The 13,101-nt window shown below is 36.3% G+C and overlaps 1 protein-coding gene across 1 annotated transcript in view; it reads left to right on the top strand.

Annotated features, from left to right (window-relative positions):
- The window catches only part of CD2AP (CD2 associated protein), a 136,203-nt gene that overhangs the window by 88,216 nt on the left and 34,886 nt on the right, over positions 1–13,101 (top strand). Inside the window, exons 10-11 of the mRNA XM_059400292.1 lie at positions 5,315–5,351; positions 6,520–6,582. Coding sequence (XP_059256275.1) covers positions 5,315–5,351; positions 6,520–6,582 — 100 coding nt within the window. The remainder of the gene's footprint in view (positions 1–5,314; positions 5,352–6,519; positions 6,583–13,101) is intronic.

Genomic DNA, 13,101 nt, shown 5'->3' with positions numbered 1-13,101 from the left:
TTTTCTTGATGATTTTTGACTGGAGGTTTATTGATTTTGCTTATCTTTTCAGTAGTTAGCTTTTAGTTTCATTGATCTTGTCTTTTGTTTTTTAATCTCTGTTTTATTTCTGCTCTGATCTTTGTTTTTCTGTTAACTGTGGTTTTTTTTTTCCCCCCCTTCTAATTCTTCTTGGTATAAATTTAGATTGTTTCTTTGGGAATTTTATTATTTCTTGAGGTAGGCTTGCTTGTATTACTCTAAACTTGCCTATTAGAATTTTGCAGTGTTCAATATGTTTGGAAAGTTGTTTCTATTGTTTTTATTTTCATTTGTCTCAACATATTTTTAGATGTTCTCTTTGACTTCTTTGTTGACCCATTGATTGTTTAGTAGCATTGTTTAGTCTTCCTGTGTTTGTTTTAGTCTTCTGGAATTTTCTGAGATTTGTGGCCTAACACTTTTCCATGTGCGCTCGAAAAAAGTGTATTCTCTAGTTTTTTGGACAAAATAGTGCACATGTATTTATTAAGTTCAACTGGTGTAATGTGTTGTTTAAGGCTAGCATTTCCTTATTAATATTCTGACTGGATGATGTAAATGGTTTATTAAAGTCACCTACAATTATTGTGTTATATTCAATTTTGTGTCTGTTAATATTTGCTTTATATATAACTTTGCTGCTTCTGTGTTGGCGGCATAAATATTTTTGAATGTTATGGCTTTGTCTTGGATTGACACCTTTATTATGTGATACCCTTTGTCTTTTCTTACAATCTTTATTTAAAGTCTATTTTGTCTGATGAGTATTGCTACATAAGCTTTCTTTTTGTTTCCATTTGCATGAGATAATCTTTTTCCATACCTTCACTTTCAGTCTGTATGTCTTTAGTTCTGAAGTGAGTCTTTGTAGGTAGCATTTTGATGGATCTTGGTTTTCTGTTTATCCATTCGTCCAGTCTGTGTCTTTTGGCTGGAATATTCAGTTCATTTACATTTAAAGTAATTATTTATAGGTATGGACTTATTGCCATTTTAATTGTTTCCTGTTTGTTTTTGTAGCTTTTCTCTGTTTATTTCTTTTCTTGGTCTCTTCCTTGTAGTTTGATAGTTCTTTAGTGTTACATTCGGGCTCCTTTTTTAAAAATTAATTAATTAATCAATTAATTAATTTTAAGCATAACAGTATTCATTATTTTTGCACCATACCCAGTGCTCCATGCAATACGTGCCCTCCTTAATACTCACCACCTGGTTCCCCCAACCTCCCACCCCCACCCCCCGCCACTTCAGACCCCTCAGATTGTTTTTCAGAATCCATAGTCTCTCATGGTTCACCTCCCCTTCCAATTTCCCCCAACTCCCTTCTCCTCTGTAACTCTCCATGTCCTCCATGCTATTTGTTATGCTCCACAAATAAGTGAAACCATATGATAATTGACTCTCTCAGCTTGACTTATTTCACTCAATATAATCTCTTCCAGTCCTGTACATGTTGCTACAAAAGTTGGGTATTCATCCTTTCTGGTGGAGACATAATACTCCATAGTGTATATGGACTCTTTTATTATTTATTTTGTGTGTGTGTGTGTGTTTCTTCTGTAGAGGTTTCTGTATATTGACCTATGTATATGGCGGTCTATTTTAAGCTAATAGTTCCTTAAAGTCAGATGTATTTCTAGCACTAAACCTTTATCTCACATCTGATCCATGTTTTTTGTTTTGTTGTTTAACTTTACATCTTTTTGTGTATCCCTTAACTATTCATTGTAGTTACAGTAAAATTTACTGTTTTTGTTTTTTAACTTTTATACTGTTTAAATGGCTGATTTACTGCCTTTAATTATATATGTATTTCTTTCAGTGAGATTTTTTTTTCCTTGTATTTTATTTGGAGTTATAGTCTTTTTTTTTCCTACTTAAAGAAGTCCCTTTTTTCTTATAAGACCTTTTTAGTGGCGATGAACTTCATTAGTTTTTGATTAACTGGAAAACTCTCTCTCCTTCAGTTGTGGGTGGATTTGCCTCATAGAGTGTTCTTGGTTATGAGTTTTGCCTTTCAGGTCTTTAAATGTATACTGTCACTCCCTTCTTGCCCACAAAAAGTTTCTGTTGTAAAAGCAGCTGATATTTTAGGGGGGTTCCCTTATATGTTGCTGTTTTTCTTTTGCTACCTTTGAGATTTTTCTCTTTAACTCTTGTCATTTTAATTACAATATATCTTTGTGTGACTCTTTTTGATTTCATCTTGTTTGGAACTCTCTTTGCTTCCTATACATGGATGTCTTTCCTTCACTAGGTTAAGAATGTTTGTAACCATTATTTCTTCACTTAGATTTTCTCTTTTTTTCCTTCTGAGACCCCTATAATGTGAATGTTAGTATACTTGATATCATTTCTGAGGTCCTTGAAACTATTTTTTTTTTAAAGATTTTATTTATTTATTTGACAGAGAGATCACAGGTAGGTAGAGAGGCTGGCAGAGAAAGAGAGAGAGAAGCAGGCTCCCCGCTGAGCAGAGAGCCCAATGCGGGACTCGATCCCAGGAGCCCGAGATCATGACCCGAGCCGAAGGCAGTGGCTTAACCCACTGAGCCACCCAGGCGCCCCTCCTTGAAACTATTCTTATTTTTAAAAAATTCTTTTCTCTTTTGCTATTCTGGCTGGGTGATTTCCAATATTCTGTCTTCCATTAGGGTGATCCATTCTTCTTTATCCTCTAATCTCTTGATGAACTCTGGTATATTTTTAGTTCAGTTACTGAAATTTTCAGTTCTGTGACTTTTTTCTTTTTGAATGTGAGCCCATGTGAGCAGGGGTAGGAGGGGCAGAGGAAGAGAAAGAATCTCAAGCAGGCTTTATGTCCAGTATGGAGCCTGACACAGGGCTCAGTCTCATGACCCTGAGATCACAACCTGAGCCCAGCTCAAGAATTGGATGCTTAACTGAGTGTGGCACCCCTATTTTTGGTACTTTCTTATATTTCCTACTTCTTTGTTAAGGTTTCTTTCTGTATTCCTTCATTGATCTTTCAAGTTCAGTGAACATCTCTGTGACTATTCCTTTGTACTGTTTTTATCAAGTAAACTGTTTAATCTCTTAGGGTTTTTTCCCTGAGGTTTTATATTGTTCTCTTGTTTTCGACATCTTTCTCCTTAAGTTGTTTGTCTTTCTGTGTTTGTGTCTATAAATTTGGTGTCTATAAATTTGGTAAATTACCTGTTGGTCTTGAGGGAGTAGCCTTGTATAGGAATTTCCCCTTTGTTGATTGTGTGTACTAGGAGGATTTGGCTGGGGAGCTGGAGCTAGAGTGGATATGGGCCAGGGGTTCCCTGGGACTTGGTGCAGCAGGGCACTTTGGCAGGATGGCTGGGGCTAGAGTTGGCCTGGGCTCCTTGGTGGATGACTTGAGCAAGTGTGGACATGAGAGGGATTCCAGTGTACTCTGTGCCAGGGTCACACTGGAGGGAGAGCTTGAGCTGTTGGCTGCAGGCCTGTGGTATCCTGGAGCTTCTCGGGCCACCTTCTTGTGATGGCTAAAGCTGAGGCTGGCACAGGGCAGTGGATTGTCTTGGTTGGACAGCTGAAATTGTTCTGGGTTTGGGGCCCCAGACTTTCTTGGCAGTCCTAGGAGGCCAACTTGAGTACTTGGACTCTTCTCATCAGTACTGTCAAGTATGGATGTGGGGAACATAAACAGTGGTGCTTGCCGGCATCTTTGACCCTGGAAAGAGTTCTGGCAGTTCCTTCATTTGGGAGAGGCTCTAGAGTTAGTAAGTGGATTTCCCGCACTTGCAGTCTAGTTGCCCTTTAAATTGCTGTTTTGTTTCTGTGCCCTAGGGCAGGTGAGTCTGCTTGGGACCCTCAGGGATATCCCTCCCTACCGCAGGTTTTTGTATCTGGGATGTGGTTTATGTTGTTACCTTGTCTGCCACTGTTCTCTGTGTGGTTTCTCTATTGTTTGCTGTGTAGAAGCTATTCAGTCCACCCTCATTTTTTCTAGAGGAATGGCCCTATATGTAGGTGTAGATTTATTGTGTCCATGGGAGGAGGTCACTTCAGAGTCTTCCTATGCCACCATCTTGGACTGCCTCCTCCTTGCTACTTCTCCAATTGAGTCAGAGAGCAGAGACCCAGGACAAGACAGTCTACCATATTTTATTTAAGCCAATCTAGAAATTCCTACCTTTGCGGTCTTTATTTAGTTAAGTAAATTATTAGAGGTTGCTCTATGGGTTAATGCTGTCTGAGGCCCTTCTTTTGTTAGATTTCATTCAGTATTTATTCAGCCTTTCATGGTGCTTTATTCTTTTTTTTTTTTTAATTTTTAAAGATTTTATTTGTATTTATTTATTTGACACAGAGACAGAGAGATCACAGGTAGGCAGAGAGGCAGGCAGAGAGAGAGGGAGAAGCAGGCTCCCTGCTGAGCAGAGAGCCCAATGCATGGCTCTATTCCAGGACCCTGAGCCGAAGGCAGAGGCTTTAACCCACTGAGCCACCCAGGTGCCCCCAGGGTGCTTTATTCTTATGCCTAATGAACAAATTATTGGGCAGGGGGGAGTTATTCCGTGTTTATATAGCATTGACTCACAGTTATTTTTAATTTGGTCAAACCAAATTTACATGCTTAGGAATATTTGAAGTTTAAGTCTTAAAAATAAATGAATGGTGGGATGCCTGGGTGGCTTAGTCAGTTAAGCATCTGACTCTTGATTTTAGCTCAGGTGATTGTCTCAGGATTGTGGGATCCAGCCCCATGTGTGGCTCCCCATTCTGCTTAACATTCTCTCCCTCCTTTCCTGCTTTCCCCCCGACCTGAGTGGGAATCAGAAGTTGGACACTTGACTGACTGAGCCACCCAGGTGCCCCATAGACCTTTGATTTAAATCTTCTCTTTGAGAGTTCTGAAGAGTCAAGGGTATAAGCTAGATACATTTATTAGCTATTCTTTTTTTTTTTTTTTAAACCAGTTTCTCTTCCTTTCCCTGCCACCTCTCCTTTCCCATAATACTCAATTGTTAAAGAGAGGTAAAATTGTGCCTAGGAGTCTTAAAGTAAAGGAGGCAGTCATGAATATTTTTGATTACCATTAAGGTATTTTGGGGTTTACCAAACTCACTGGTGAGTTTTGACATATTGGAATTTTGATCAAGAAGACATTTGCTCTAACAGATTAATTTTTTTTCAGTGACCTGTTATTAAGATCTTTTTGTTTTATAATTTTTGGCAGGGATGGGATAAGGACAGATAATATTAATGATCAGAATTTATTTTAAGTATAAATATGTAACATGTAAGTGTTCATGTATCTTCACTGTTGTTATTTTAATAGAAACCAAAGAAACCACCACCACCTGCTAAAGGTCCAGGTATGTAAGAAGCATATTATTCAGTTTGCTATTTTTTATATTTTCAAGTTATAAAATGGCAAAATTGGGTTTTAAGTATAAACCACTTACATTAGCAAAAATCATATATCCTGATATACAAACTAGAAATATATAAAAAGTAAGTGTTCATATATATTAGTATCAGTATTTTTAAAGTATAAACTGTATAAAATAGGATCTTAAGTATAATTTGGATACTTTCATTATAACATCATTTCTAATTAAGAAAATTGACAGAGTTTAGATAGAATACTTAATATATTGATCTGGCCAATTAGTTATTCTGCCTTTTCATATTAAATCCATTTGATAATGTCTTAATGTGTTGCTAAGGGTTAAGCAAACTAGAAGAGTTTATTTTCATTTTTTTAAGCAGAAGTATATTACAGTATTCTTTTTTTTATTTTTTTTTATTTTTTATAAACATATATTTTTATCCCCAGGTGTACAGGTCTGTGAATCACCAGGTTTACACACTTCACAGCACTCACCAAAGCACATTCTTAGAAGACTTTTCCAGAGTTACAGTTTTATAATCTGGCTCTTTGTCTATTTCTGTAAATTTTAGCCCCTAATTTCTGATTTTTTACAAATAAAGTACAATTATTTCTTGGAAGATTTGCTTTATTTTAAAATAATACAAGTCCTTACCTACTCCTGAGTTTTTGGCTTTGTATTTGCTGACCCAATCCCAGAACAAGTAAAGCACAAGTTAAAAATAATTTTTATAGAAGTTGGTGTTAGAGGATTTTTAGTCACCAGTCATACTTGGGATTTTTAAAATTTAACTAAAGTTAAATAAATTAAAAAATTGTATTCACATTCACAGTAGTAACATTTCAAGTCTCCATACTCTATATTAGATAGTACAAAAATAGAATATTTCAATCATCATAGAGAGTTCTACTGGAGAGTGGTGTTGTAGATGATATGAACATCTTCAGTTGACAAAGAGGGATCTGAGACCACAAGGTAACAGCTGCAGGGTTGGATATTTAGCCTAGTGATTCTGGTATATTGTTCTCTCTGTTAAGCCATGTTTTTCTCTGATGTTATTTTGAAACTAACCTGTACTGTTTAGTAGTATAATTGTCTTTGTGCTTTGAAACTATTTATTTTAATATATTAACTTTGTTTTTTTCCTTAGCTCCAAAGCCCGAGTTAATAACTACAGACAAGAAGTATTTTCCTGTAAAGCCAGAAGAAAAAGGTGAGACTAATTATCCCACTTTCAGAAAAGTAATTCATTCTTTTGTGATCATTGAAATTAATAATATCTCTCCACACTAAATGATTTACATTGATTTTTAACAACCATTCAATATTTAACAATGTTTGGAGTTTTCTGGGAGGAAGTGTTTTGTTAAAATTGATAGGAAATAAAGATTTCATCCAAACTGATACCAATTTACACTCATTAAAAAGTTAAACCATTACTTCAGTAAAAATGTAGTGTTTCATTATATAGTTCATTATATAAGAAAACTAGATATTAAGTAGTTACATTTTAATTTTTTTTGGAGTCCCAATTAAAATAAATTAACATTTGCTGTTCAGAAGCTTTTGATCTTGATAAAGTCCCAAAAGCTCATTTTCGCTTTTGTTTCCTTTGCCTTTGGAGACATGTCTTGGAAGAAGTTGATGTGGCTGATATCAAAGAGGTTACTGCCTATGTTCTCCTCTAGGATTCTGATGGATTCCGGTCTCATGTTGATGTCTTTTATCCATTTTGAGTTTATCTTTGTGTACGGTGTAAGATAATGGTCAAGTTTCATTCTTCTACATATAGCTGTCCAATTTTCCCAGCACCATTTATTGAAGAGACTCTTTTTTCCACTGTATATTTTTTCCTGCTTTGTCAAAGATTATTTGACCATAGAGTTGAGGGTCCATATGTGGGCTCTCTACTCTGTTCCACTGGTCTATGTGTCTGTTTTTATGCCAGTACCATGCTGTCTTGGTGATCACAGCTTTGTAATAAAGCTTGAAATCAGGTAACGTGATGCCCCCAGTTTTACTTTTGTTTTTCAACATTTCCTTCGCGATTCGGGGTCTTTTCTGATTCCATACAAATTTTTGGATTATTTGCTCCAGCTCTTTGAAAAATACTGGTGGAGGGGCGCCTGGGTGGCTCAGTGGGTTAAGCCGCTGCCTTCGGCTCAGGTCATGATCTCAGGGTCCTGGGATCGAGTCCCGCATCGGGCTCTCTGCTCAGCAGGGAGCCTGCTTCCTCCTCTCTCTCTCTCTGCCTGCCTCTCTGCCTACTTGTGATCTCTCTCTGTCGAATAAATAAATAAAATCTTAAAAAAAAAAAAAAAGAAAAATACTGGTGGAATTTTGATCGGAATGGCATTAAAAGTATAGATTGCTCTAGGCAGTATAGACATTGTAACAATGCTTATTCTTCCCATCCAAGAGCAAAGGAAACAGTCAACAAAACAAAGAGTCAGCCCACGAAATGGAAGAAGATATTTGCAAATGACAGTACAGACAAAAGGTTGATATCCAGGATCTATAAAGAACTTCTCAAACTCAACACACACAAAACAGATAATCATATCGAAAACTGGGCAGAAGATATGAACAGACACTTCTCCGATGAAGACCTACAAATGGCTATCAGACACATGAAAAAATGTTCATCATCACTAGCCCTCAGGGAGATTCAAACCAAAACCACATTGAGATACCACCTTACACCAGTTAGAATGGCCGAAATTAGCAAGACATGAAACAACATGTGTTGGAGGGGATATGGAGAAAGGGAAACCCTCTTACACTGTTAGTGGGAATGCAAGTTGGTGCAGCCACTTTGGAGAACAATGTGGAAATTCCTCAAGAAATTAAAAATAGAGCTTCCCTATAACCCTGCAATTGCACTCCCTGGTATTTACCCCATAGATACAGATGTAGTGAAAAGAAGGGCCATCTGTACCCCAGTGTTTATAGCAGCAATGGCTACGGTCGCCAAACTGTAGAAAGAATCGAGATGCCCTTCAACGGATGAATGGATAAGGAAGATGTGGTCCATATACACTATGGAGTATTATGCCTCCATCAGAAAAGACGAAAACCCAACTTTTGTAGCAACATGGACGGGACTGGAAGAGATTATGTTGAGTGAAATAAGTCAAGCAGAGAGAGTCAGTTATCATATGGTTTCACTTATTTGTAGAGCATAACAAATATGGAGGACATGGGGAGATGGAGAGGAGAAGGGAGTTGAGGGAAATTGGAAGGGGAGGTGAACCATGAGAGACTATGGACCCTGAAAAACAACCTGAGGGTCTTGAAGGGCCGGGGGGTGGGAGGTTGGGGGAGCCAGGTGATGGGTATTATGGAGGGCACGTATTGCATGGAGCACTGGGTGTGGTGCAAAAACAATGAATACGGTTACGCTGAAAAGAAATTAAAAAATAATAAATTAATATTTCTTAGGTGAGTTCTAACTTTTAAAACATGGATGTGTTTTGTTATGTATTATCTAATTTTCACTGTCTGTATTTATCATATAAACCTGGAAAGTTATTCCAAGGTACACACGTATTTTGATAAAAACATTATTTTGTTTCTTATTATTAATTTGGATAAAATAATTATTTCTTTTTGTGCAGACAGATCTGCAGTGGTTATATCTAGTATACTAGGTTATATATACAGTTGACCCTTGAGCAGCATGACCCAGTTTGAACTGGAGAGATCCACTTGTACATGAATTTTTCCCCATTAAATATGATACAGCACTGTAAATGTATTTTTCTTATGATTTTTAACCTTTTCTTTAGCTTACTGTATTATAAGAATAGAGTATATAATACGCATAACATAAATGTGTTAATTGAATGTTTATATTATTTGTAAGGCCTTTTGGCCAACAGTAGGCTTTCAGTTAAGTTTTTGGGGAGTCAGAAGTTATACTTAGATTTTCAGCTTTGTGGGGAGGTTGGTACACCTAACTCCCTGTGTTGTTCAAGGGTCAACTGTACAAGAAACAACTTGAACACTGTTTTAGAGTGCTTCTGTTTCTACTGTCAGTATTATTTCTGCCTATCCTTGTGTGTTGCCTACAGTGTTCCTTTATATTCTTAACTGAGTCCTCTCACTTTAGTCCCTTGTCTGGCTTATATTTCATATTGTTGCCAGATTTTTTTTAATAGACCTTTTTTGTAGAATAGTTTTTAGATTGACAACAAATTTGAGCAGGAAATATAGAGCATTCCCATATACCCTTGCCCCGCACATTTACAGCCTTCCCCACTATCATAAACCAGAATGGATCTCCACAGAAATATTATATCCCGAAGTCCACAGTTTATCTTGGGATTTACTCCTGGTGTTGTACATTTTATGAGTTTGGACAAATGTATAATTTGACAGATGTGTAATATGAATTATAGAGAATATGTCTTACTACCCTAAGAATCTTTTTTGCTCTGTCATTTCATCCTTGCCTTTTTCAGAATGTCATTTGGTTTTATTTATTTATTTATTTATTTATTTATTCATTCATTTATTTTTCATTTGGTTATATTTTAATCTCCATGTCTTCATGACTTAATACCTGATTTCTTTTTAGCGCTTATTAATAGTCTGTTCACTATCTGTAGCACAGTTTATCGAAATTCATCTATTGAAGACATCTTGGTTGTTTCCATAGTCTGTCAGGTATGAGTAAATAACATCCTTCTCTAAGTATCTTGGTGGACATAAGTGTTTAATTCACATAGGTAAACAACCAAGGAGTGTGATTGCTGGGACATGTGTTAAGAGAATTTTGTGTAAGAAAATGTCAAATTATCTTCCAAATTATACCATTTTGCATTCCTATCAACAATGAATGAGAACTCCTGTTAACTCCTTATCCTGGCCAGCTTTTGGTGTTGTTGGAAACTGACTCCCAAATTACAATTTTGTATCATCTTCTCTTTCATTCACTAAATGCAGTAAGCACACTCTGGTTCATGAATATGTTATATACTTTTATAGCTTTATCTCTCACATTATCTGTGCTCAGCATGGAAGTTTTTTTATGTCCTTTTTTTTTTACATTTGAGAATTTTTTATTTGTTATGCAGAAACAATGTTTACTTTAAAATATTTCTTAATCTAGGTGTAGTATGGCTGTTGTTAGGTCTGAGTCTTGGATCAGTTTATTTTGGTACCTGGTTATAATACCAGTCCTACATGAAAGACTAATTTCATAAAGAATGTAGAACCAAATGTAAGAACTATGTTGGCTTTATTACCGACATTATGATGTTCCTTTTATAGTTTCCTCAGTCAAGTAGATTGAGGTCTCATTAAAATTGAGTAGTGACTTCCTGTATTCTCTGAAATCAGATGATCTTATAAGCAAAACAAAAGGTGCTGCATTTTTATATCATTTATTTGGTCAAAATCCTGGCCATAATGAGGTAACAAGGACTGAATTTGCCCTGCCGAGTTAAACGACTAGAAAACTGGACAAAGTACATGAAATAGTGGTTTCAGATATTAGACAACAGCATAGGACTGTTACCACTGAAGGAAGTTATCACTGACCCAGTAAGGAAAGCCCTAAAATTACGATAACCTATTGAAGTAGTTTACAGTCAGCCGAAAGGAAGAAGTCCAGTAGAGCCCAGTTTTCCTGTGGAATTGCAGAAACAGGAGATAGGAGTTTAGAGAGGCCATGACAGCTACAGTTTGTGGGGCAGAATTCCATAATGGAGGGAACTACACAGAGAGCACTTTGAGATCTTTGTAGAGCTTACCATGAAGCTTTGGCTGAGAACTGTGAATTAAATACCTAAGAAAGGAAACTCACATAGCTGGAGAAATAACTGCTGGAAAGCATTTGGCAAAACAGTTTCTGGAACTCACTAATAGTTCATGTTCCTACAAGCCACAGTGGAAAGACTTGATAAGGCATAGGACAGAGTCTGTAAAAGATTGTATCACCTTAGACTTAGGGCTTTGCATGTACCTTGGAAGCAGATGGAACTAATCCGAGAACAGAATTCAATACAATTTGAAAGAGTATAGCAAATTCTAGCAGCCAAGTGTGTAAAATACAGAATGTCCATTAGCTGATAAGAAAAATTACTGGACATGTAGAGAAATCCAGATAATAGCAACTTGTAACTAAAAGAGCTAGTCAATTCAAAAGATCCAGAAATGACAAGAGATGATGGAAATAGCAGTAAGGACATTAAAACAGCTATTAAAATTATATTCCTTGTGTTCAAGAAAGTAAAAGACAACGCAAGACTGATGGTGAAAGAAATGGAAAATATAAAAAGACCCACATTGAACTTAGGCAGATGAGTTAATACAGTATCAGAAATGAAAAACATTGTGTGGAATTATCAGTTTACTGGAGACTACAGATGAAATATTTAGTGAATTGGAAGACGACAGCAATATAAACTATCTAAAATGAACTAGAGGGGCAACTGGCTGGGTCAGTCAGTAGAGCACGTAACCTTTGAACTCAGCATCATGAGTTCAAGCCCATGTTGGGTGTGGAGCCTACTTAAGAAAAAAAAAAGGCCTTAGAAAAAAATGAATCGAGCATCAGTAACTTGATGACAATATCAAATAGTTTTGTTTTGTTTTTTAAAGTAAGTTCCATACTCAACATGGAGCCCAATGTAGGGCCTCAGCTCATAATCCTGAGACCAAGACCTGAGCTGGACACTTAATCAACTGAGCCACCCACATGCCCTGTTGAGTAATTTTATTTATGTGTAATTGGAGTCCCTGAACAAATGGAGAGAGAGTGGGGCAGAAAAAAATATTTGAAGAAATAATAGTTGAAAAATCTTAAGACTTGCTTAAACTGTAAGCCCAAAGATCCAAGAAGCTCATTGAACTCAAAGCAGGAGAAACAAAAGAAACCATCTAAAGGAACATCATAACCTGTTCAGTGAAAAGCTGTGATAAAAAAAAAAGCATAAAGTCTGAATGAAAATAATTCTCAACCTTGAATTTTCTACTTAGCAAAATACGTTTCAGGAAATGTAGGCAAAATAAAAGCTTTCAGACAAAATCTGAGAGAACTTGTTGTCAGCACACCTGTATATACTGCACGGAAAATGTTAAAGGAAATACTTTTTGGCTGAAGGGAAATGATGTTCTATGGGCGTTTGGATAAGTAGAAACTGATAAAGAACGCCAGAAATGGCAAATCTGTAAGTAAATATAAAAGACTTATTTTTTCTTTTTTTAAAATCTTGTCAATAACACCAAAACTCTTCATTGGGAAGATTTTAAAACTTTTTAAAAAAACTATACTATGTGTTGGTGTCAAAGTTTGTATGCAAATATAAGAATTTTTAAATTAGTGAGATAGGACAAATGTAAAATGAGGGAAACAATTCTTAATGTTTTCAAAATGTTCTTATTAACCTGACATGCCTAAATCTGGTTCAAGGAATAGAAAAAATGTCAGTGCTTTGCCTAGTAAGCTTTGGAGATGTGCATTGGGAGAGATAACTAGTATCAGTCTGAGCGTTAAAAATTGGTGTGCATTAAAGTCTATCTTTTTTTTTTTTTTTTAAATTTTTTATTTTTTATGAACATATATTTTTATCCCCAGGGGTACAGGTCTGTGAATCACCAGGTTTACACACTTCACAGCACTCACCAAATCACATACCCTCCCCAATGTCCATAATCCCACCCCCTTCTCCCAAACCCCCTCCCCCCGGCAACCCTCAGTTTGTTTTGTGAGATTAAGAGTCACTTT

The sequence above is a fragment of the Mustela nigripes genome, chromosome 5 (genome assembly GCF_022355385.1).
Source record: "Mustela nigripes isolate SB6536 chromosome 5, MUSNIG.SB6536, whole genome shotgun sequence".
Classification (NCBI taxonomy): Eukaryota; Metazoa; Chordata; class Mammalia; order Carnivora; family Mustelidae; genus Mustela; species Mustela nigripes.
Note: the sequence above shows the minus strand (reverse complement) of the source record. Positions and strands in the feature narration are given on the sequence as shown.